Source organism: Euprymna scolopes, chromosome 6 (genome assembly GCF_053919585.1).
Source record: "Euprymna scolopes isolate OS-2025 chromosome 6, ASM5391958v1, whole genome shotgun sequence".
NCBI classification, from domain to species: Eukaryota; Metazoa; Mollusca; class Cephalopoda; order Sepiida; family Sepiolidae; genus Euprymna; species Euprymna scolopes.
Window position 1 is genome coordinate 124,908,272 of NC_136487.1, and position 24,525 is coordinate 124,932,796.

Here is a 24,525-nt window from a genome sequence, read left to right on the forward strand (position 1 = left end):
TGTGCTCGATACTGACGGACAGTATGCAAGTCTCTTAGACCTTTTTCTCACAACTTGCCCTGAACTGTGTTCAGCTTCCGTTCTGTCTCCACTTGGATCTTCCGACTACTCAGTTGTATCAGTTAAGATAAAAATGAAATGTAACAAGTCCTCAGATGTACTTCTCCACCGTACAGTATATTGATACTCTATGGCTGACTGGGGTAGCTTCCATACATTCATATCAGATCTACCTCTGCATTCCATGTTTAAAAATGTGTCCTCTATAGTATCAGACCTGACATAATGATGAATTGTAGTTATAGACCGTTTCATACCCTCAAAAAAGTTCCAGCAAAAACCTAATAACCAGCCGTGGTACTCTCCAGAATGTGCTGCTGCCATTGCGCACAGAAATAACATTTTCCATTGCTTCCAACATAATAAATGTACTGAGACTAAAGCCGCTTTCAAGACTGCCAGCAACTACTGTAAAAATGTAATAAAGAATACAAGAGAGCTGTTTGCTTAGTCTGTTAAGTCTAAAGTAGCTGAGCAGTGACCAGAATGCTGAACAGAAGCGTGTGCTCTATCCCAACTATCATCAATGGACCTGAGATAATCTCATCAGCATCAGACAAAGCCAAACTCTTTGCCAAGAACTTTGCAGCTAATTCTACCCTTTTGCGACCAAGGGCGCCAACCCCCAATATTTCTTCCTGTATCAGAAAATACGCTATGTGATATACAAATATCTGTATCTTATGTTGCCAAACTAATCAAAAACCTTGATTCCAGTAAAGCAACAGGCCCTGACAATATTCCAATTATAATACTCAAAAAAATTTCAACCAGAACTAGCGCCCATACTTACAAAGCTGTTTAAACGTTGTCTTAAGGAGAATTGCTTCCCATCACCCTGAAAAATCTCATCAGTATGCCCTGAATTTAAGAATTCAGGTGATCACTCATCTCCCTCTCAGTACAGGCCAATAAGTCTCCTGTGCGTCATGAGTAAGTTGCTGGAAACTGTGTTAAATAGAGAAGTAATCAACCATTTCAGCAAAAATAACCTTAGTGATACGCAATATGGTTTCCGTTCTGCTAGATCTACAGCAGATGTGCTTACAGTTATCTCATAGAATTAGGGAATTTCTTGATGAAGGCTACCTTTCTATGGCAATTGCTCTTGACATATCAAAGGCCTTTGATAGAGTATGAAATAAAGGTTTCATAAGATCTCCAGTTCCGGTATAGCTGGAAATGTCTTAATTATTAAATCATTTCTCTCAGATAGGTTCATAAGAATAATGGTTGATGGGCAGAAATCAGAAGCTCACAGTATTAATGCTGGAGCCCCTCAGGGGTCCATCCTGGGCCTAACTCTCTTCCTGATCTACATTAATGACCTTCCAAATCACATCCTTACATCATTCATAGACATTTATGCTGATGATGCTACTATCTATGGTAGCACATCTAAGACCGTAAACGACCAAGTTCTCTCCGATTCTCTCTCCCCTGATCTTGAGCATGTCGTACAATGGGGAAAGAGGTGGCTTGTTGCTTTTAATGCATCTAAAACCAAGCTTTTCTCTTTACATCATCAACGCTCTGATCCCCATCTGGCATCAATTGAAATGAATGACTCTCGTCTTGGGGAGGCCTCATGTTTTGACAAGCTTCTGGGCTTGACCTATACTCCTGATCTGAAATGGAACACATACATTAAATCCATTTCTAAGGCCGCTGGAAAAATGATGGGATCCTTCTATCAATCCAGTAGATATCTCACTGCTAATGCAATTCTCTATCTATATAAGAGCCAGGTACATCCAAGGAAGGAGTACTGTTGCTACATCTGAGCAGGAGCTGCTAGAAAGGACTTGTCCTGCCTTGGCAGAGTTACAAATAGACTTCGTAGCCTCATAGGATATGTCCTTTTCTCTTCCCTGCAACCTCTTTCTCACAGAAGAGATGTTGCGAGTTTGTCTCTGCTTTATCGTTGTTTTCATGGCAAGTGCTTGACTGAGCTCCAATCTATGGTCCCCCCTCGCCAAACTTTCACAAGAAACACCCGTCTAGCAGAAAACACTACCGATAATTTCCCCCACTCTTTATCTGTGCCTAAACCTAAACATAGTTTCTATGAACAAAACTTCTTTCGTAGAACTGTACACCTATGGAATTGTCTTCTGCTTTCTAGCTGACTACAATATTGTCTTAAAGTCTAACATAAACAAGTTTTTGATGGACCGTTCCATATATTAACAAATTTACCAAATTTCCATTACTAACGAGTACTATATTGTCCAATTGTCTACTGTACACGCTTTAACCTTTATCCTTGAATGGCCTCTTGGCCTTGATAAGTGGTGATGCCTATGTAAAAAAAAAAATATCACACAAAGATTTTATCGGTATATTTGAAAAGACAAAATGGCAGTGTGCTCGCTGTTTAATATGGTAAGTTTGGGAAAATGAGTTCAAACTACACAAGTACACAAAATACTAGGTACAGGCAAAATCAATGCTGATGCTCAAAATGTATAAACATTTTGATCCCTCCCTTTACTTAAAAATTCACCAAAAATTAGGAAATTAACTAATTTGATTGAAATTTTCAGTATTTATCAAATAATGATCGCAGAATATAATGAATTAATTATTTTTATTCAAATCTGAGTAGAAATTTATTTTGTTTAAACAAGAAATACCTTTACTAAAGTTATGGTTTTCAGCAGTAAATATAAAACACAAGAATTTATTTTTATTTTTTTATATAAATAAAGCATCGTAATTTGTAACAATAAAAAAAAAAGGAAATAATTTTTACAGGAACATTATGAAAAAAGCCCCTGAAGTCCGTATTAATGAATTCTATATCACTCAAAGAAAAATTAATTTCTCAAACTACCAATATTACCATTGAATTAAGCATTATTTATTTAATATTTTTACACAAAAAAATTATAATAGCAAAAATATTTCTTTTTTTTAATTACAGATTTCGCATAATTTTTATATGCAAGAGTTTAATAATGTCCTTGCTCACAAGAATGTGAAACTTTCGGTGTAACATAATTTTTATATAATCTCAAACAATAATTAAAAAATTAATTTAAAAGCAGGAACATAAAAAATAATTAAATTAAAAAAATTATAAAAATTGATACAAACGTTCAGAATAATAATGTGTGGATGCACGTCTGGAGAAAAATAAAGAAATCTGACACCCCTACGTCCTTTTACTATCATGCCTTCACTTTGAAACAGCGTTTCGATTGGCTTAAATTTTGGGCCTCCTTATAATCGTGTTTACAAACCTTTTTGTTGTTTTTGGCGAACGGTAAATTACTTGCTTTTTGAGGGCTGATTAAGTTATTTTTGCACAAACAAACTGTTTTTTTTTTTATTATTATTTAATTCAATATCTTAGGACTTTACTAATTATCTTTGAAATAGACCCAGAAAACTAATGTTTATGTTTTAAAGGATTTTTACAATGAATTTATTTAACTTCAAAATTTAGCTGAATTGGTTAGCTAGCCTTGAAGACATTTTTCATAATATTTTTTTTTTTTTTCACGTGTACAAATATTTTTTTTTCTTTAGGAAATTAACTTTAGTGTCTAATCTTTCAAATACAATCAAAAAGTAGTCGGAAACCTACCAAAAAATTATGATAAATCGGCTTTCAAAACTAGGTCCCCCTATTTTTGTTCGCCCATTTTTGCCCGTGCCTACAAAATACTGTTAGAGACCCACCGAATATATGTCCGCCTATGTCACGGTAACATACATTGAGTGAGTTTCTAACGGTATTTTGTATAATTATTTAGTTTGAACTCATTTTCCCAAACTTACCGTATTCAACAGTGAGCACTCGGCCATTTTGCTTTTTCAAATATACCGATAAACACTGCATGATTGTTGAACCTATTACAAGTTTTAAAGTGAGTAAAAACACTAAAACCTTTTGCAGATAGGTAGAAGAGTAACTTATCTTGCCTTTGATGACATGTGTTATATATTTGATTTTTGACCACGTTTTCGAATCTGTGTATAGTAACACAAACCCAATAAATCTCTTCACCAAACGACCATTTCTTCCATTATTATTACAAAATAAATGATTGAATATTACAATCAGTTAAAAATTCATCCTGTGTTTGTCTGTTGCTTTCCTCTCGCCATACGCTTATTAGTAATGCAGGTTATAGTCAACTAATATACTTCCTAGCTTCCGGCATGGTTGCTACTGGAAGCAGCAACAAGGCAAATCGGTTACTTCACATTTTTTCTCTCCTGCCTATATCGCCCCTGTGCATGTAATCTCTTTTTAATTACGTTTTTCCAATCGTTTTTTTTTTTTTTTTTAATTGATAATCATTGAAAAGTTTTTAATTAAAAATTCTTGAAATTAGTTTTTTTATTTTATTTTTGCTCTTTTTTTTAAAAAAGAATTATTGAAAACACTTTAAAATTTTAAAAAACTATTTTGGGAATATTATACATTGGATACATTTTTTTTTTTTTTTTTTTTTTTTTTTTTTTTTTTTTGAAATTTTGTTATTTTGATTTTAGTAATTTCGTTTATTTTGATTTTAGTAATTTCATTTGTTATTTTGATTTTAGTAATTTCATTTGTTATTTGGATTTTAGTAATTTCATTTGTTATTTGGATTTTAGTAATTTCATTTGTTATTTGGATTTTAGTAATTTATTTGTTATTTGGATTTTAGTAATTTCATTTATTTGGATTTTAGAAATTTCATTTGTTATTTGGATTTTAGAAATTTCATTTGTTATTTGGATTTTAGAAATTTCATTTGTTATTTGGATTTTAGAAATTTCATTTGTTATTTGGATTTTAGAAATTTCATTTGTTATTTGGATTTTAGAAATTTCATTTGTTATTTGGATTTTAGAAATTTCATTTGTTATTTGGATTTTAGAAATTTCATTTGTTATTTGGATTTTAGAAATTTCATTTGTTATTTGGATTTTAGAAATTTCATTTGTTATTTGGATTTTAGAAATTTCATTTGTTATTTGGATTTTAGAAATTTCATTTGTTATTTGGATTTTAGAAATTTCATTTGTTATTTGGATTTTAGAAATTTCATTTGTTATTTGGATTTTAGAAATTTCATTTGTTATTTGGATTTTAGAAATTTCATTTGTTATTTGGATTTTAGAAATTTCATTTGTTATTTGGATTTTAGAAATTTCATTTGTTATTTGGATTTTAGAAATTTCATTTGTTATTTGGATTTTAGAAATTTCATTTGTTATTTGGATTTTAGAAATTTCATTTGTTATTTGGATTTTAGAAATTTCATTTGTTATTTGGATTTTAGAAATTTCATTTGTTATTTGGATTTTAGAAATTTCATTTGTTATTTGGATTTTAGAAATTTCATTTGTTATTTGGATTTTAGAAATTTCATTTGTTATTTGGATTTTAGAAATTTCATTTGTTATTTGGATTTTAGAAATTTCATTTGTTATTTGGATTTTAGAAATTTCATTTGTTATTTGGATTTTAGAAATTTCATTTGTTATTTGGATTTTAGAAATTTCATTTGTTATTTGGATTTTAGAAATTTCATTTATTTTTAAAAACTATTTTGGGAATATTATACATTGGATAGGTTTTTTTTTATTGTTTGAAATTTTAGTTTGATTTTAGTAATTTCATTCAGTATGATTCTAGTAATTTCATTTGTTAGTTTGATTTTAGTAATTTCATTTGTTAGTTTGATTTTAGTAATTTCATTTGTTAGTTTGATTTTAGTAATTTCATTTGTTAGTTTGATTTTAGTAATTTCATTTGTTAGTTTGATTTTAGTAATTTCATTTGTTAGTTTGATTTTAGTAATTTCATTTGTATACTTTCATAAACATTTATTATATAAACTCAAATAGAAAACTTATTCTTTAGTTTAAAGAATATACTTTTATAATTTCATAAACATTTCTTATAAAATTTCAAATAAAATAAAAACTTATTTTTTAATTTTGTTATTAAGTGCAATAATGCCTAATTGTATTATTTTTATCTGTATCATTTTGCTAATTTCTTATTGTATATTTTTCAATAATGTTTTCTTATATTTTATTTCAATTAATCGCTTCACAATAGAAATACTGAAGAACAATAAAACTGAAGAAACTGTCACCCTCCCAGTAGCAGCCATGCAGGAAGTTAAGAAGTATGTTAGCTGACTATAACCATAATATATCAATACTAATATTTTATTGCAATGTTTACATTTTCTGCAAATTTTTAATGCTTACTTTTTCTATAAATAATATTCATGCAACTACAAATATATTTTGGTTCTTCATTATTGTAGGGAAATTCGAAAATCAAAATATTGAATTTCAAAGAAAACCAATGGTATCTACTTAATGTTGTAATGAAAATATCAAAAAAATTATGAAAAATGATCAGATAGAAAATTATTGATGAAAATAGTTTTTGAAAACAATTATCGAAAATAAAGTTTTGCTAAATTCACCAATGATTTTCAGAAAATATTTATCTCCCTTTTTCTTTTTTGTCATGATTTGAACATTTTTTGTTTTTTGTAAGTCTGAATTTTTGCTAATTATCTTTGAAAACTATTTTCATTAATAATTTTCTACTTTATTGTTTTTCGTAATTTTTGGATATGCTCATTACTGTGACATGAGAATTAAGTAGATACCATTGGCTTTACTTGAAATTCAATATTTTGATTTTCAAGTTTTGCTATTATAACAAAAAAGAACCAAAATTTTGCTTTATCCTTTCTGTAAACTTTTAAATGTTTACTTTATTCTTTTAAACATTCTTTAAGCTTGAGCGTGTAAAGGCAGAGCACAAAGACGAAGTATCTCGACTCCTGTTAGAGCTCGAAGATGAACAAGAGAATCGTCTGGGCATGGATAAAAAAATGGCAGATTTGAGGAAAGAGGTAAGTTTGAGGATTTTAATTTTATGTTTTGCAATCTCCCAACACATTTCACCAAAATCTCATCAAATTACGAAGGAAATGAGAATGATGCCTTAACACACACTCATTTTATTGTTGAGTTATCATATTCCATCAGTCAGGTTCCTGACAGTTTTCTAGGTTGGCTGTTTTAAATGAGTGTTGTAAAGAATGTCAATCCTCTTATAGTATTAACCATTTCGCTGTCAGTGTGTCAAGGGGAATAACTCGTATTTTTATTGAGGATTATAAAATGATTTGTCTTTCTTACAACTCAAGTTTTATTTTGTTTTTGAATTTTTAAATGACTTATTTGGATTTTTTCGGACTACTGTTCTCATCAACGTTTCTGTCAATGTAATCTCAGAGCTTCTTCAGGTGTATCTTGAAAATCTTATTGTCAAACTTGGGAATCTGCATAGAATGACGAACAGAACCCTTTATTTAATCCTGACCTGAATAACTACAAAATCTATGTAACAAAAGGTGACTAGGTCAGAGGTCATTAAATTCACAAATAGTAGCATGAGAGGTCAGTTGAATAGTGACCAAAAGATAAAATTTTATCATATCTCTATTATATAAAAGTCACTTTGTGTTTGTGAGTCCCTTCATTATAAGTTCCCAAAGAGCTGAGCTTATCTTTTGCAAATTTCACACAAAGCTAATTTATATGTCTGGCAGTGTTCTTAGATATGTTTTGTACAAAAAATTATCTGATAAATATCAAAAATAAAAAAATCTGATCTTAAAAATAGTCTTTCTCTTTATAGATAAAAAAGAATTTTCACGGGGGAATATTTTGTTACACCGGCCAAGGGAAATAAAATCTCAGCAAATTATTTCTTAAAATTTACTGTCATCTGGTCAAGGAATCATTTTCTGACCAATGTGAAATTTCACTCTAATCTTTGTGACACCTGACCTCTCTTAACTGGTTATCAAAAGGCTTGGCTGATAAAATTAGCTTAAATGGAGTGATTATTTATATCTTTTGTGCAAGTCCAGAATTCAACCTAACAAAAAAAACAAAAATCTTTATCATGCATGTGTCAGTCATGGAATGAAAATGCCATATTCCAAAAATCATGTCAATTGAGCAAGTAATTTTTTGTTTGTTTGTTTTTTTTTTTTTAATTAGGAAAATCAAATTTTATGAGGAAAGGAGAATGGTGTATCTTGACAATTTAATTCGAACTATCAAGATTTTAAAATTAGACTTGTAATGGCTACGAAATACTATTAATCACAAAAAATTGCAAACAAAAATTATTTTTTATATATATATATATATATATATATATATATATATATAAAAGCACCTGCCTTATCAATATGCCCCTTTATATTTTTTCATTTTAAAATTTACATTGTTTTTCTTTTTTCTTTTTTTTTTTTCTTTTTTGCGTTCAAATTCCAGTTAGAAGTACTGCAATCTGAAAATGCCTCTGAATGGGCAAAGCGTGAACGTCTCGAAACTGACAAATTGGCCTTAGAAAGAGAAAGCAAAAAACTACGAACAAAAATTGAAGACCTCCAGGAACAATTGGAACAGAAGAACCAACAAGCAGCTACACTGATCGACTCTGACATGAGAACAATGCAATTTGATTTGTCTGAGAAAAATAAAGTAAGTAAACATTGGTTATTGGGTCACATTGATTTCCAAAGATTAATATTAGCAGGAATTTTGTGGATAAAAATAATTTCTTTTATTAGTAACCTATGTTGGAATTAGTTTTGGGTGCTTATACATATAAATATACACAGATGAAAACAACATTGTAAATAAAAACTCTAAAAATAAATATCCTCACCAAAAATTTATGAAAAAAATTATTAAGTAGAAGTTTAATTATTAGTAAAACTCAATTTTATCATATTATGCATGTGGTGGCCATTTTGAGAAAGATGTTAACATTTGTTGAAATGAACTGAATTATTGTCCCTCTTTTTAGATAACTCCTTCAAAAATTATTTTTTACAAAAAACTGCAGTTTACGATGAGATTAATTTTTATTTATAATAATAGAGGTTGTTTACACGGCAAGCAAGAAAGCTAACAGGCTTGCCCATCAGTTTGCCTCAAACTCTACTTTGGACCCAGCAAACCATTTCCTCTCTGATTTTTCTTTGCAGACAGAAACCACACAACATGAGACTGAATAGATACATTGAGGGCATTGCTAAGGCTGCTGCGAAGAAGGTGGGCTGTCTGTACCATGCTAGATAGTTACTTACACCTCAAAGTATCCTGTACCTCTACAAGGCCACAATTCGCCTTTGTATGGAGTATTGTTGTCACATTTGTGCTGGTGCATCTGCTAGTAGTCTCTCACTCCGAGACAAGGTTCAAAAGAGTTGCCAACCTGATAGGTCCTGAACTGTCATCTAAGCTTCAACCTCTGTCCCATCGACGAAATGTTGCATCTCTCTGCCTGTTTTACAAGCATTTTAATGGTGAATGCTCCAACTACAACTACAAGCCCTTGTCCCCTTTCAATGTAAATACCCCGACAAGCAGCAAAATCCCAACCTACACAGTAGAGATCCCTAGATATAAGAGAGCCTTCTACTCTAATAGTTTTTTCCCCAGAACTGCTAGACTTTGGAATTCCCTTCTGGGTTCCTGCTTTCCTAACTGTACTAACAGGCAGAAGTTAAAGTGTAACGTAAACAGACATATTGTTGTTCAACTCCCTACATAGTATTCCTGCAACTGATGTTCCTGGTAGCCCCTATATCAAAGTGATACTGTGCCTTGTTTGGAGTGAAAATGTAATTAAAAAAAAAAAAAAGATTGGAGCCCAGTTGAGCACTTACCACAAAAATAACGATAGAGCAGAGACAGGCTCGCAATGTCTTTTCTGTGGGAAAGTGGTTGTAGGGAAGAGGAAAGGGCATACCCTATTAGGTTTTGTAGCCAGTTTTGAACAAGATAGAACACGCCAAGCATTCCTGTGTTAATAGTACTCCATTTTAGGATGTACTTGGCTTTTATACAGATAGAGTATTAGATCGGCAGTGAGATACTTACTGGAGTAATAAAAATGATCCAACCTTTTTTTTTTTTTTCAGATTTTGTCAACAGATTTGATATATGTATTCCATTTCAGATCTGGAGTGAAGGTCAGTCAAGACATGGTGTTTTCCCAACATAAGTCATTCATTTCAGTTGAGGCCAGATGGTGGTCAAAATGATTATGATGAAAAGAGAGAAGCTTTGTTTTAGTTGCATTAAAATTAACCAGCCACCTTTTTCCCCATTGCATCACATGCTCAGGATCAGAAGAGAAACAATCAAAGATCTTTGTCATTTCAAGTGTTGCCATAGATTGTGATGTCATTTGTATAAATGTCTGCAAATGATCTAAAAATGTAATTCAAGAGATCATTAATGAAGATTGAGAAGAGTTGGGCCCAAGATGGAACCCTGAGGAATGTCAGCGTTGATACTATGAGCTTCTGATTTCTGCCGATTGACTACTACTCTTATAAGCCTATCAAAGAGAAAGTATGTTGAGATGACATTTCCAGCTAAGAAATAGCTGGAAATCTTGTGAAGTAGACCTTTATGCCATACTCTATCAACAGCCTTGGATATGTCAAGAGCTATTGCTCTAGAAATAAAACCTCTGTTGAGAGTGATTCACTAATCCTGTGTGATATTATAGCTAGCACATCAACTATAGAATAATGCAGAATATAGCAGAATGGAAACCATATTGCATGTCACTGAGTAGGTTATTTTTGCTCAAGTGATTGACCATTTCCCTATTTATCACAGATTCCAGCAACTTATTCCTGACACACAGGAAATTGATTGGTCTCTACTGATAGGCAGATGATCAATCTTTGGAAATTTGAAATATGGGGCAAACTGATGGTGGAAGCATTTCTCCTTAAGGCAACATTGTAAGTATGGAAGCTATTTCTGGTTGAAGCTTTTTAAGCACTATGATTGGAATGCCATTAGGGCCAGTTGCTTTACTGGACTTTGATAAGCTTGACTACATCACGCACAGATATTTGTGTGTTGCGTAGTGTATTTGCAGTCACAGAAGGAAATACTGTGGCATAGGCAGCCATGCTTTTTCAGTACTAGTGTTTTCATTATTTGGATGTTTTTTTTTTTTGTTTTTAATGCACAAGCACCAAATGTTAAAAATAAATTTTACACATGTAGAAATATTTTCATATTTTTATTTATTTTGTTTTTTTCCTTCCTTTCTTTTTAGGAACTCAGTGAACTGCGGCATGCCCATGCGAAATTGAAAAAAATTCATGTTGAGAAACACACAGAACTTGACCACACACGACGCCGAGCAGAACAGTATGAATTAGAAGTAAAAAAATTACGATCTCGGATAGAGGAATTAAAACGTGATCTGGCCTCTGCTGAAGATGAGGTATGCTCATTTAGTCAACCTTTTATGGTTTCATTCTATTTTATTTATTTTTTTTTTTATACGTTTATAAAGTGTATTTTATTAGTAGTTAGACACAAATATGAAGAAATAATTGGATGAAAACAATTCTATGTGAATCAACAATAATAAATTATACAATTTGCTACTGAAAACAATTGCTTGGAAAATGAGGTTTGATAGGCAGTGCCAGCAAATGTACATTGAGAATTATTCCCTTGCTATTGTCTTGTAAAAGAAAGTCTGGTTCTTGTCCAGAATTTCCTCGATATTAAAAAAAAATGAAAAATCTATAAGGTGCATGTACCCATGATGAAACGAAAATATATTCCAAAAATCACATAAATTGATCAAGTAATTTTTTTTTCTTGTTTTTTTTTTTTTTTTTTTTTTTTAACAAAAAAAATTAAATTTTATAAGTAACAGGAAAGCGGCTGTCTTGTTTGCCACTTCAAAAATTTTTTTTTTTATTACATTTTCACCCCAAACAAGGCACATTGCCACTTTGGTGTAGGGGGCTACTATCAGAGGCAACAACTACTGGGGTACTATGTAGGGATTTGGGCAGCAAGATGTTGGTTCACGTTGCACTTGAACTTCTGCATGTCAGTACAGTTGGAAGCGGTGATCTTGAATGGAATTCCAAATTCTAGCGGTTCGTGGGAAGAAACTACTGGAGTAGAAAGATCTTTTACATCTAGGGATCTCTACAGTATGGGAGTGGGATTTTGCAGCTTGTCGGGTCTGTCGAGGGTGTTCACGTCGTGGGGGCACAAGTGCTTGCAGTTCATCAGAGCATTCACCATTAAAATACTTGTAGAACAGGCAGAGGGATGCAACGTTTCGTCGATGGGACAGGCTGAAGCTTAGATGCCAGTTTAGGGCCTATCAGATTTACGACTCTTTTGAACCTTGTCAAGGAGCGAGAGACTAGTAGCCGATGCACCAGCCCAAATATGACAGCAATACTCCATACATGGGCGAATGGTTGCCTTATAGAGGTATAGGATACTTTCGGATGTTAGTAGTTTTCTAGCACGGTAGAGAGAGCCCACCTTCCTTGCAGCGGCCCTGGCAATGCCCTCGATGTAATTGTTCCAGCTCATGTTTTCTGTGAACGTTAGGCCAAGGAGCTTGAAAGACGTACTCTCAGATAAAAAGTCGTTGGCCATTGCTATAGGTGGTAGAGAAGGTTTCCTTGTAATTATTGAATGAAACCAGTTTAGTCTTAGCAGCATTGAACATGACCATTCATTTTTGTCCCCATTCCACTACTGATTGGAGGTCATCCTCTCGTGTTTCTGCCATTTCTTTAGATATATGTTCATTTGTTTTCCTGTCGTGCCTGTTATAGAGTGTGGTGTCATCAGCATATATACCCATCTCAGAGGCAATTTTGTCGAGGACGTCATTTATGAATATCAGGAACAGTGGAGGTCCAAGGATAGACCCCTGGGGCACTCCCGCATTTATATCATATTATTTAGATGTACGACCGTCGAGGACAACCTGGATTTTTCTCTTATCTAAGAAGGATTTAATTATGTTAAGTATTCTACCAGTGATACCGTATGATCTAATCTTCCTGAGGAGACCCTCATGCCACACCCTGTTAAAAGCCTTAGATATATCTAGAGCTACCGCTCTGCCCTCTCCCGCTTTGTCCAGTGAATGGTATATACGTTCAGAGATTAGTTAAGATATCTGCTGTGGAACGGACTTGTCTAAATCCATATTGTTTGTCAGTCAGAAGTTTAGCATCTGTAAGGTGATGGACTAGAGCATGGTTAATTATGGTCTCAAATATTTTGGCAAAAAGTGGGAGGAGGCTAACGGGGCGATAATTTAATGGGCCAGTTCTTTCGCCAGAATTCTTGAATACTGGTACCACAAAAGCAGTTTTCCAACAGCCCGGAAAGCAAGATTCATTAAGGCATTTGTTGTAGAGTTTGGAGAGAACTGGAGCTACTTCGGCTGAGCACTTTTTTAATAGCACAGCTGAGATAAGATCAGGTCCACATGCTTTTGAAGTGTCAAGGTTTTTTATGATAGCATGCACCTGAGCAGGGGTGATTTCCAGATCGTCTAGCGTGGCGTCTGTCCGCATAGGAAATTCAGGTAGGGGGTGGTTGGAAGGGTCCAGTGTAGAGTTTGAGGCAAACCGACTGGCAAGCATGTTAGCCTTTTCGGTTGCTGAGCAAACAACCTCGTGATTGTTGGTTAGTGGGGGAATTGTTGATTGCCCATTATTTACTACACTGTTGTAGATTTGCCAGAAGTCACGAGTTCCTAGTTTTTGTGCTTCGGTGCGTTTTTTAGTGGTTTCCGTAAATTCTCTTAGCTGTCGCTATTTCTTTCTTAACGTTACTTCTAGCTTCTATGTACTTCTGTCTGTTTGAACTGGACTTATGTTGGTTAAATCTGCGGTATGCATGCTGCCTTTGAGCAATGGCAGTTGCGCAAGTCGAAGTAAATCATTGGGGAGAGTGGGGGCTTGCTATAGAATTTCCACATGGGAACATGCGCTTCGATTGCCGTTTTGAACCATTCAATGTTCAGTAGGAAGAGAAAAAATATTCCCCATGGCGCATCTCTGATAAGATCTCTGATGGATTCTCAGTCAGCCTTTTTATAATATCTCGTTGTTTTGAGCACTGGCTCTTCAGTTTTGGCTCTAGAATTTAGGGCAATTTCAACCATTATCACTGCATGATCAGCGTTCCCAAGTGGGCTGTCAACATTCGTTATACAATCATCAGGAACTGTGGTCAAAAACGGATCTAAAAGTGATGCGTGTTGTTCTTCCTGGTCAGGGAAACGGGTTGGAAAAGTAACAATTTGTGATAGGGAGTGAGATATAGAGAAGCTATGAGTTGTGCTGCCCGCTGCATCTGTATAAGTAGAGAATCTAAGCCAGTTTTTGTGATGGACATTAAAGTCACCAAATACATGTACTTCGCCGCTAGTGTCGAGGGAGAGTGCCGTGTTTATGCTGTCAGAGACTTTGTTTATTATGGTGCAGTCTTGGGTTGAGGGAGAGCGGCAGTAAAAGTAGCTAATGTTGTGTTGCATAATTAGTCTAAAGCACATAAAGGCTTGATCATCCGTTTCTAGGTTTGTTTCTCTAGTCAAGGGAAGGGTTGTAAACAATCTAAGAAAAAAGAATGGAAATAACTCAATAATACAAACTTGTGAGATTAATGTTGTAATGCCGCTGAATTCCCATTAATTATATAAAAATAAAACTACTTGATCAATTTACATAATTTTTGGAATATGACATTTTCATTTTGTTATGGGTACATACATTCATACAAGTTTTATTTCATTTTTTTTTTTTTTTAATATAGGGAGAATTCTGAACAAGAACCAAAAACCTATTTTAATTTGATTTTTTTTTTTTTTTTTTTTTTTTTTTTTTTTTTTTAATTGATATTTTAATAGAACAAACCTGTTTTACATATTTTGTAGGCTGACCTACAAGCTAACAATGTAAGAAAATTACAACGTACCAATGAAGAGTACGAAGAACAAGTGGGTAACTTGCAGGTTCAAGTAGAACACCTTCAAAGCAGGTAAGAAACATTGAGAGACTATGATCAAGCTGCATAGTCTACTGCTAAAATTAATCATGGATCAGTGCCAAGAGATGTTGTCTGATGTGTGTAAACTAGGATCAAATGAGTGGTTGGTGAAGGTTGTTTTAGTGTCTGAACTTTCAATTATCCCCACCTTGCCAAATTTTCACAAAAAACCCTCATCTACCTCCAACGACCATCAAGTTTCCCTCTCACTATCTATCTGTGCCTAAATCTAAACGCAAATGCCATGATAAAAGCTTTATTCCTAGAACTACTTGCCTGTGGAACACTGTTGTGCTGATCTGCTTTCCAGCTGACTACAATATAGTCATCTTCAAGTACAATGTAAACAAGTTCTTGTTGAGCACCACACCCCTACCCACCTCAAATAATCCATTTCTAATCCATTTCTACCACTAACTATTAATATGGTGTTATCACAGTGACTACCATACACTCATTAACCGTTATCCTTAAATGGCCTTCGGGCCTTGATTAGTGATGACTCCCATATAGAAAAAAAAAAAATATCAACACATTAAGTGATAGCTTTAATGTTAAATAGGAGCACATCAGGGTTCTGTTTTACACTTTTTTAATTGAAATCTTTCAAGACACAGCATGAAGCCACTTGACGTAAGGTGCTAACAAGGACAAAAGATGATTATTGCTAAGACAGCAGATTCCTATTGACTTTAATCTTGAAAAGACCAAAATTATTACCATAAAAATTGAATTGTACTGACTCCTTTTCCTCAAATGGAACATTCCTCTTTTTCAGGTGGGGGGGGGTGAAGGTGAAGGCTTTCCAACACTAAAACTACCGATTATCATTAGCATTCACTCGCAGACTTTTACTTTTCATAGCATTCCAGCAAGCAAACCTTTTCGTATACAGCATCACTTTTTGACCATTAGCACAAAACTCCATGGACAGTGCTTCTAAGACATAAAAGCCAATATCTTCAGACAGCCTGATCTAGTAACACCAAAGAACGCTAAGTTAGGGCGACCTTTTAACTATTTATGACTCCTGGGATAAAATCTGATTGTAAGGCCCCTCACAAAATAAATGGACACTTGGTAAATTTTAATTTTCTGATCTTATAATCTGACCCGAAGTAAAAATATATTATATTTTCTCAAACTCTATTATTATTCCATGACAAAAACTAGTAACAGAACTTACCTTTTTTGTAAATATTTGTTTCCAAACTTTGAGTTTTTTCAATATTAGCATGGGTGCCCGGCGTTGCCCGAGTGTTTGGAGGTGTGTTGAGCAAAAAAAAAAAAAAGTGGTAGTAGGAAGGCAGGCTCAAACCCGTACCGCAAAGGAGGAAAAGAACAGGAAAAAACATGACGTCTTTGCTGTTACGACCACCGCCAAACTGGAAATGACGTAGGTTTAAATTAAGGCTAAACAATCGAAAAGAGGGGATGACTTTCAAAAATATCGGTGAAAAAAGCGACCCCTCCCTGTAGAAAAGTGCCCAGTTGAGGGTGAAGAAATTAATGTTTTTAGCCAATTTTTCGGTATTTGTCATCTGAAGGGTCGAGCTTCAAAACGATACTGATCTTGTGAAAATCCGTCGCCTTTGTCGAAAGTTTTACGCAGACATGCAAACATACATACATACATATATTTATATATTGGTAGCTCAAATTTTCGACCCAAACCGATTAAAAAGCTTTCCCTATCTCTGAATACCCTTTATGTAAAATTTCAAATGTTTAGACCAGAAATTGTCTGAGTAATTTGGTAGAGACTGGAGAGATCAAATTTTTAAAAACTTTGACCACTATTATGACCCCTTAACATTTATTGTTTTGGGCTCAAATCAAGTTATTCAATTAGATCCATGTCCAAGGAACCTATATCTAAAATTTCAATTGTTTATACCCAAAATTGTTGGAGGAGTTTGGTAGAGTTCTCAAAGGTCAAATCGTTGAACTTTAACTCCTTAACAGCCAAATTTCTGTCCGAAAACGGATTACAAAGATTTTCCCAAATCTCCATACCCTGTATATCAAATTTCGAGTCTGTAGACTAAAAATTGACAGTTATTGTGTAGGGATGTACACACACAGACAGACACTTTCACTTTTATAGATATGTTGTGTGTCTACCCCTAGACATTTATCTTGCACGTAACAAGATCATGAGTGTAATCATCTGGTGTTGGTCTAAGGAGCAGAGATCATTTTTAAGCATGAAAAATATACAACAAAATATAAAATATTAATAATTATTTCAATAAATATTACAATATTGAGTTGGACAAGAAAAATATATAATTGTACTTTCTATTTAAAGTCTTAGATTGGCTTTTGAGTGTCAATTTCTCCAATTTAAGTTGATGACAGCAATCCTCAATCTGGATGGCTATCTCACAGGCAGGGTTGGATCAAATACTGACTTTTAACAATTGAAATACAAATACAAATACTTTCGTTAAGGTTACCAGAAATACAAATACAAATACTTTTATTCCTAACTCTAAAAATACAAATACTAACGCTAAAAATACAAATACAAATACTTTTATTCCTCAATCTCAAAATACAAATAAAAATACAATAACTGATTTAAACAATCTGAAAATATGCGAAGAAATAAGAAGAAATATTTCCTTCCAAATTTGACATCTACATTACACTCTATATCATGTCCTCATTGCATTTTATCATCATTAGAGCTCTGAAAGTTTCCGGGCCAAGTTTGGCTCGCTCTGGGGTATAAAAATTACCAGCCTTGCTGAAAACTCTTTCAGATGGTGCCGATGTTGCACAGCACCCTAGAATATTTCTGGCGAAAGGCTTCAAAATCTTGAAGCTCTTGTTTTCCCGCCAGTACCTCAGTGGGTTGACGTCAAAAGCCAGAACACATTCTTCTAAGTAGGAATCGAGTTCTGCCTTTACCGCTGTAGTGTCGCTTATTGATGGACTTACATTTAGCTTCCCAGCTGGTGGCATGTAGGCAAAAAGACGAGGGCGTTTTGCATTCATGTCAGCCTCGTCTTGATTTGTGTTCACGGTCATGAAAAACTTCCTCTCTTGAACTGTGTTCTTCAAAGACAACCGAGTTGACTGCGAAATAATTAGGTCCACAATCTTTGAAATATTTTTATTTTTCATTTTTTCACATGACAGCCATGACAGCTTAAACCTGGGGTCCATGACAGCTGCAGCAATGACATCAGTCCTATCAAGAAACGGATGCAATCTCTTTTTGATAGAAGACTGTAGTGCATTAGCCAAGTTTAAGCAGTAGGTTGGTTTACTTTCCATGAATAGTTTGAGGCTGTGTTCAAGGCTGACTGGGAAGCCATCAGGGAACTAATTAGAGATGCTCCATGGAAAAATATTTTCTCTCTCCCTGCTGAACAGTGTGCAAACGAGACCACTGACTGGTTCAAAACTGCAATCGAAGCGCATGTTCCCATGCGGAAATTTTATAGTAAGCCCCACTCTCCCCAATGGTTTACGTCGACTTGTGCAACTGCCATTACTCAAAAGCAGCATGCATACCGTAGGTTTAACCGACATAAGTCCAGTTCAAACAGACTGAAGTATATAGAAGCTAGAAATAACGTTAAGAAAGAAATAGCGACAGCTAAGAGAGAATTTACGGAAACCACTAAAAAGCGCATCGAAGCACAAAAACTAGGAACTCGAGACTTCTGGAAAATCTACAACAGTGTAGTAAATAATGGGCAATCAACAATTCCCCCACTAACCAACAATCACGAGGTTGTCTCCTCAGCAACCGACAAGGCTAACATGCTTGCCAGTCGGTTTGCCTCAAACTCCACACTGGACCCTTCCAACCACCCCCTACCTGACTTTCCTATGCGGACAGACGCCACACTAGACGATCTGAAAACCACCCCTGCTCAGGTGCATGCTATCATAAAAAATCTTGACACCTCAAAAGCATGTGGACCCGATCTTATCCCAGCTGTGCTATTAAAAAAGTGTTCAGCCGAAGTAGCTCCAGTTCTCTCCAAACTCTACAACAAATGTCTTAATGAAGCTTGCTTTCCGGGCTGTTGGAAAACTGCTTCTGTTGTACCAGTATTCAAGAATTCTGGCGAAAGGACAGACCCATCAAATTATCGCCCCATTAGCCTCCTCCCACTTTTTGCCAAAATATTTGAGACCATAATTAACCATGCTCTAGTCCATCATCTTACAGATGCTAAACTACTGACTGACAAACAATATGGATTTAGACAAGCCCGTTCCACAGCAGACATCCTCACCGTGATCTCTGAACGTATATACCAATCACTGGACAAAGCGGGGGAAGGCAGAGCGGTAGCTCTAGATATATCTAAGGCTTTTGACAGGGTATGGCATGAGGGTCTCCTCAGGAAGATTAGATCTTACGGTATCACTGGTAGAATACTTAACATAATTAAATCCTTCTTAGATAAGAGAAAAATCCAGGTAGTCCTCGACGGTCGCACATCTAAACAATATGATATAAATGCGGGAGTGCCCCAGGGTTCTATCCTTGGACCTCTATTGTTCCTGATATTCATAAATGACCTCCCCGACAACATTGCCTCTGAGATGGGTATATATGCTGATGACACTACACTCTATGGCAGACACGACAGGAAGACGAATGAACACATTTCTAAAGAAATGGCAGAAACACTAGAGGAAGACCTCCAATCTGTAGTGGAATGGGGACAAAAGTGGTTGGTCGCGTTCAATGCTGCCAAGACTAAACTAGTTTCATTCAATAATTACAAGAAACCCTCTCTACCACAAATAGCAATGGCCAACGACCCTTTATCTGAGAGTCCATCTTTCAAACTCCTTGGCCTAACGTTCACAGGAAACATGAGTTGGAACAATTACATTGAAGGCATTGCCAGGGCCGCTGCAAGAAAGGTAGGCTCTCTCTACCGTGCTAGAAAACTACTAACACCCGAAAGTATCCTGTACCTCTATAAGGCCACCATTCGCCCATGTATGGAGTATTGCTGCCACATCTGGGCTGGTGCATCTGCTACTAGTCTCTCGCTCCTTGACAAGGTTCAAAAGAGAGTCGCAAATCTGATAGGCCCTGAACTGGCATCTAAGCTTCAGCCTCTGTCCCATCGACGAAATGTTGCATTCCTCTGCCTGTTCTACAAGTATTTTAGTGGTGAATGCTCTGATGAACTGCAATCACTTGTGCCCCCACGACGCGAGCACCCTCGACAAACCCGACAGGCTACTAGATCCCACCCCCACACTGTAGAGGTCCCTAGATGTAAAAGATCTTTTTACTCCAATAGTTTCTTCCCCAGAACCGCAAGACTCTGGAATTCCATTCCAGGTCCCTGCTTCCCCAACAGTACTGACGTGCAGAAGTTCAAGTGTAACGTGAACCGACACCTTGCTGCCCAAATCCCTACATAGTACCCCAGTAGTTGTTGCCCCTGATAGTAGCCCCCTACACCAAAGTGGCAATTTGCCTTGTTTGGGGTGAAAATGTAATAAAAAAAAAAAAAAAAAAAAAAAAGGCCAAATACAACTGGTGCAACGCAAGAAAGTGTCACCATGTTTTCTCCTTCCACTTGCGACATTGCCTCTTGGAATGGGTCCAAAATTTGCACCACTTCTTTTAGCATTGATATTTCCACTACGTTCAATTCTCGTATGTTCTTGCACGATCCTAGGAGACAAATAGCTGAGTTGACGCCATTGACATCTTTGAGAACTGACTTAAGCATAGTCAGTTGAGAGTTCCATCTAGTAGCATTAGCAGCCTGCAGTGAAATCCCAATATTTTCCAAGAACGGTGCTGCCACAGTAGATCGCCGTATTGCAGTTGGCTTTCGGGACAAGATCAAAGTGTAGTATCTGTTCTTCAGATGCTGCACTTCTATTTCTTGTTCTCTTTCGGTGGAGGAGAAATCCTTCACGACTGAGACAATTTTTATTTTTGTACCTTTTCTCCACGTTAAAAAACGACCCTGGTGTCTAACTCTGTCCCGTGGGGAGGCATAGTAAATAGGTACAATACTACAGCACTTGTGTATCACAGTTGCAATTGCGCTGCATCTGACACTGGAATCATTGAAGGCATCTCGTATGCAGATTTGTTGTGTGTGTGCAAAGCAACTGGACCGATCCGGTGGAAGAAGGGCAAGGACTTCATTCAGATCAAGGTCTTCTTCCAAAATATCAAGTTCTTCTTCCAAAATATCAATGTTATCTATGTCTCCATTTTCCTTGATGGGTGTAAATCCATGAATGGGAGTGGGAGGTCAAAAGTTTTTTTTTTAAATCTACAAGTTTAGACATCCAAACAACTGTTTAAATTACTTTATTATAACTTTTTCTTTAATAATCCATATTTAATAAATATTTATATAAAATTATCCGAAAAAGGCCAAATTTGAAGCATAAATTTGAAAAAAAACAAACAAAAATTTTGAAAGCCAAACTGCTTCAAAAAAAGCCAAATTCACGAAATTTGGCCTTAAAAAAGCCAAGCTGGCAACCCTGAATTGAAGCTACTTGACTCACAGACTTATCGTCACTCAACTAGCAGCAGCGTGTGTGACTGGAAGTGGACAGGGCTGGTAGACTGGTACACGTACGCAACATGTATGTGAACAGGGTTGGATCAAATACTGACTTTTAACTATTGAAATGCAAATACTTTCGTTTAGGTTACCAGAAATACAAATACTTTTACTCCTAAGTCTAAAAATACAAATACAAATACATTTATTCCTAAATCTAAAAATACAAATACAATTACATTAAAATTGTATTTAAATACAATTGAAATACAAATACAATTGTATTTGATTCAACCCTACTCACAGGATGCGCACAGGCTTCAAAAGTCTTTGAATTTTGACTTTTGCCTTGAAAAGGCCTTATTTCTATTTTTACCTTGAAAAATCCTTAAAAATATGGAAAATGTCTTGGAATGTGTTTGAAAATCGTATTTTTATGTCCAGTAAAAATTTGTCAGAATATTAAAAATAATTAATAAAAATACCATTAAAATAATTTTTAAATATTGAAAATAAAATCGAAATACATTGTTTGTAAATTGCATCATATATTAATATTTTTTTAACTTAGTGGATACAATAATACAAAACTACCTGATGTTTTCCATATAATATCGGGTAGTTTTGTGATGAAGGGACATAACTCTTGTATCCACAATCTTGGAAATTCAAAATTTAAAAGTAAAATGAAAATAACATAGACCAAATGAAGAAAATAACATTTAATCGTGCTTGGTTGACCAAATATAAGTGGATCAGGAAATGTAAATATGAATGTCAACAGTAAGATTGTTGTGTATGAAAAAATGCTTCTGTTTTGAGCAAAATGGGTGAAAGTGCCTTGAAATTGCACATGGCTGACACGAAACACAAAGTGAATGAAATAATTGACCAGTTTTGTTGCGTGCTAGAGAACTTCATATAAATAATTGTGTGACCTTTAAAACTACTTTATGAAATAAAAAAGATGAATGAATGTTGTCAATTAAGTTTTTTGTTTTATATCATTGTTTATATATCTAATTTTGTTTTGAAAACTTGAATATTTCTGAAAAATTTTGAAAAGCCTAAAAAAGCCCTTCAAAATGGACAATCTGTATAAAGCCTATCTAAGAATGACGGAATTTCTTTTGGCAAACAGAAACAAATCACTAACTTGCATTTTGCCTTTGCTTTTATTGATAAGTTTTGCGTCTCCTTCCTCCCTCCGCTTCGCATGTAGAGATTCTAAACTGATAACCTTTCTTTCTCTTTTTTCTTTTGTCTCTTTCTCAAATTAGATTGTAGAAAATATCTTTTGACAGTTTTGTCTATAGCATTGTCCACTAACCAGCTGCAAACAATCCCGGCAGGGTCACAGATCACACCTGTTATTCGAATATCTCCATTCCTGGGAAACTTATGTTTGCATTTCTTGCTATATTAATTAAATTTTTTTTTTTTTTTCCTTTTCAATCTGACATCATCACATGTAAGAATATATCAACAAGGCCATCTGGCATTGCCTTGGGTACAAATATCGTTATGTGTACAGTGAGTTTGGAAGGGAAAAAAATATTTCCAAATTACCTAACATGAATACAGTCATAATTTTTTTTTTTTTTTTTTTTTTTTTTTTTGAGCTCTCAAATATTTATTTTTCATATGCATTACATATCTTTTGCTGATTAGCATGTTTTTTTAATTTTTAAAATTTATTTTATTTTGTCTTTTTCTTCAGACTACGGCGTGGGAATGCTCAGGCATGTCTGAAATCTCGGTCGTCACAAAGCCTCAAATCATTTACTGATGAAGCCGCTACTTTAGGAGACAGTGATGAAAATGCAATGGATGAAGATCTTTCCTGAGGCTGAGAGACTAAAAACGATGGAGCAAACATAAAACTTTTAGAATATTAAACAAAATTGTGGATACATTCAAACAAACACCAACACAAAAACATGCCTTTTTGAACACAATTTGGTCTGAATCTCTATAAAACTGTCGGTCATTGTCTAGAATTTCCCCTATATTAAAAAAAAAAAAAAAATACAGAAAGTCTTTATGATGTCCGTACTCCTGACAGAACAAAAATAATCATATTTCAAAAATTACATAACTTAATCAGGTAGTTTTATTTTTAAAAAGAACATCATTTTTAAACGACAAAGCTATTAATGGGAAATTGTAGATATTCCAAGGCTGATCTCGCAAGTTTGAATTATTTTGGAGTTATCTGTCATTCTTTCTTCAAGATGACGATGTGAGACAGTTCCTATTTTGCTTACTCATGAAATTTGATTTTCTTAGCTAAAAATAAAACTACTTAATTATTTTACATACTTTTCGGAATATGATATTTTTGTTTCATCATTGGTATCGATTTTTTTTGTTTTTTATCTTTGATTTTTAATATATGGGGAATTCTGGACAAGAACCAAACTATGTATGAAATGAGTTTGAGGAGGGTCGCGTGGTCACTACCATTCAGCAGAATGTGACGATGAAGCCTAATTATCATTATTTATTAAATTTTTACAAACTTTTATCTTTTTTTTTTTAATGTCATTTAATTTTCATTTATATATATTATATAAATCTTGTAAACACTTGTATTTTAAAATCTTAACTTTTTTTTTTTTTTTCATAGTGTAAAAAAAAAAAAACCAAAGCAAAAATCATTTCTTGTAAAACAAAAATTTTTTTAAAATCATGAAAATAAATTTTTCCCTCCCACCGAATTTGATGTTTTAATTCTAAATTTTGAATTTTCATTTCATTGAAGGTAAAAGGTTACTTTTTTTTTTCTTTTTTTTTTTAGTCTCACTTATCCATGAGTGGGCTTCAGGCCTTAATAAGTGTAAATGAATGTAAGGTGGTAGTGTAGTAATCGTCAGTAGTGTAAATTGGATAAAATTTGATTTATGGGGACACCTCAACAAGAACTTGTTCACATTGGATTTGGAGACTACTATGCTTCATTTAACTGGGAAGCAGTTCAGCAGAACAGTGTTCTACAGGTGTGCAGTTCTGGGAAAGAAGCGTTGTT

General features: G+C 34.4%; 1 protein-coding gene across 2 annotated transcripts in view; it reads left to right on the forward strand.

Annotated features, from left to right (window-relative positions):
• LOC145277932 (coiled-coil domain-containing protein 102A-like) overlaps positions 1–24,217 on the forward strand; it is a 100,389-nt gene extending 76,172 nt beyond the window's left edge. For both annotated transcript variants that reach the window (XM_080130008.1, XM_080130009.1), the window contains 5 exons: positions 6,828–6,944; positions 8,383–8,592; positions 11,201–11,371; positions 14,861–14,964; positions 23,218–24,217. In XM_080130008.1, coding sequence (XP_079986134.1) covers positions 6,828–6,944; positions 8,383–8,592; positions 11,201–11,371; positions 14,861–14,964; positions 23,218–23,344 — 729 coding nt within the window. In that variant the 3' untranslated portion in view covers positions 23,345–24,217. The remainder of the gene's footprint in view (positions 1–6,827; positions 6,945–8,382; positions 8,593–11,200; positions 11,372–14,860; positions 14,965–23,217) is intronic.
• The last annotated feature ends 308 nt before the right edge of the window (positions 24,218–24,525 follow it).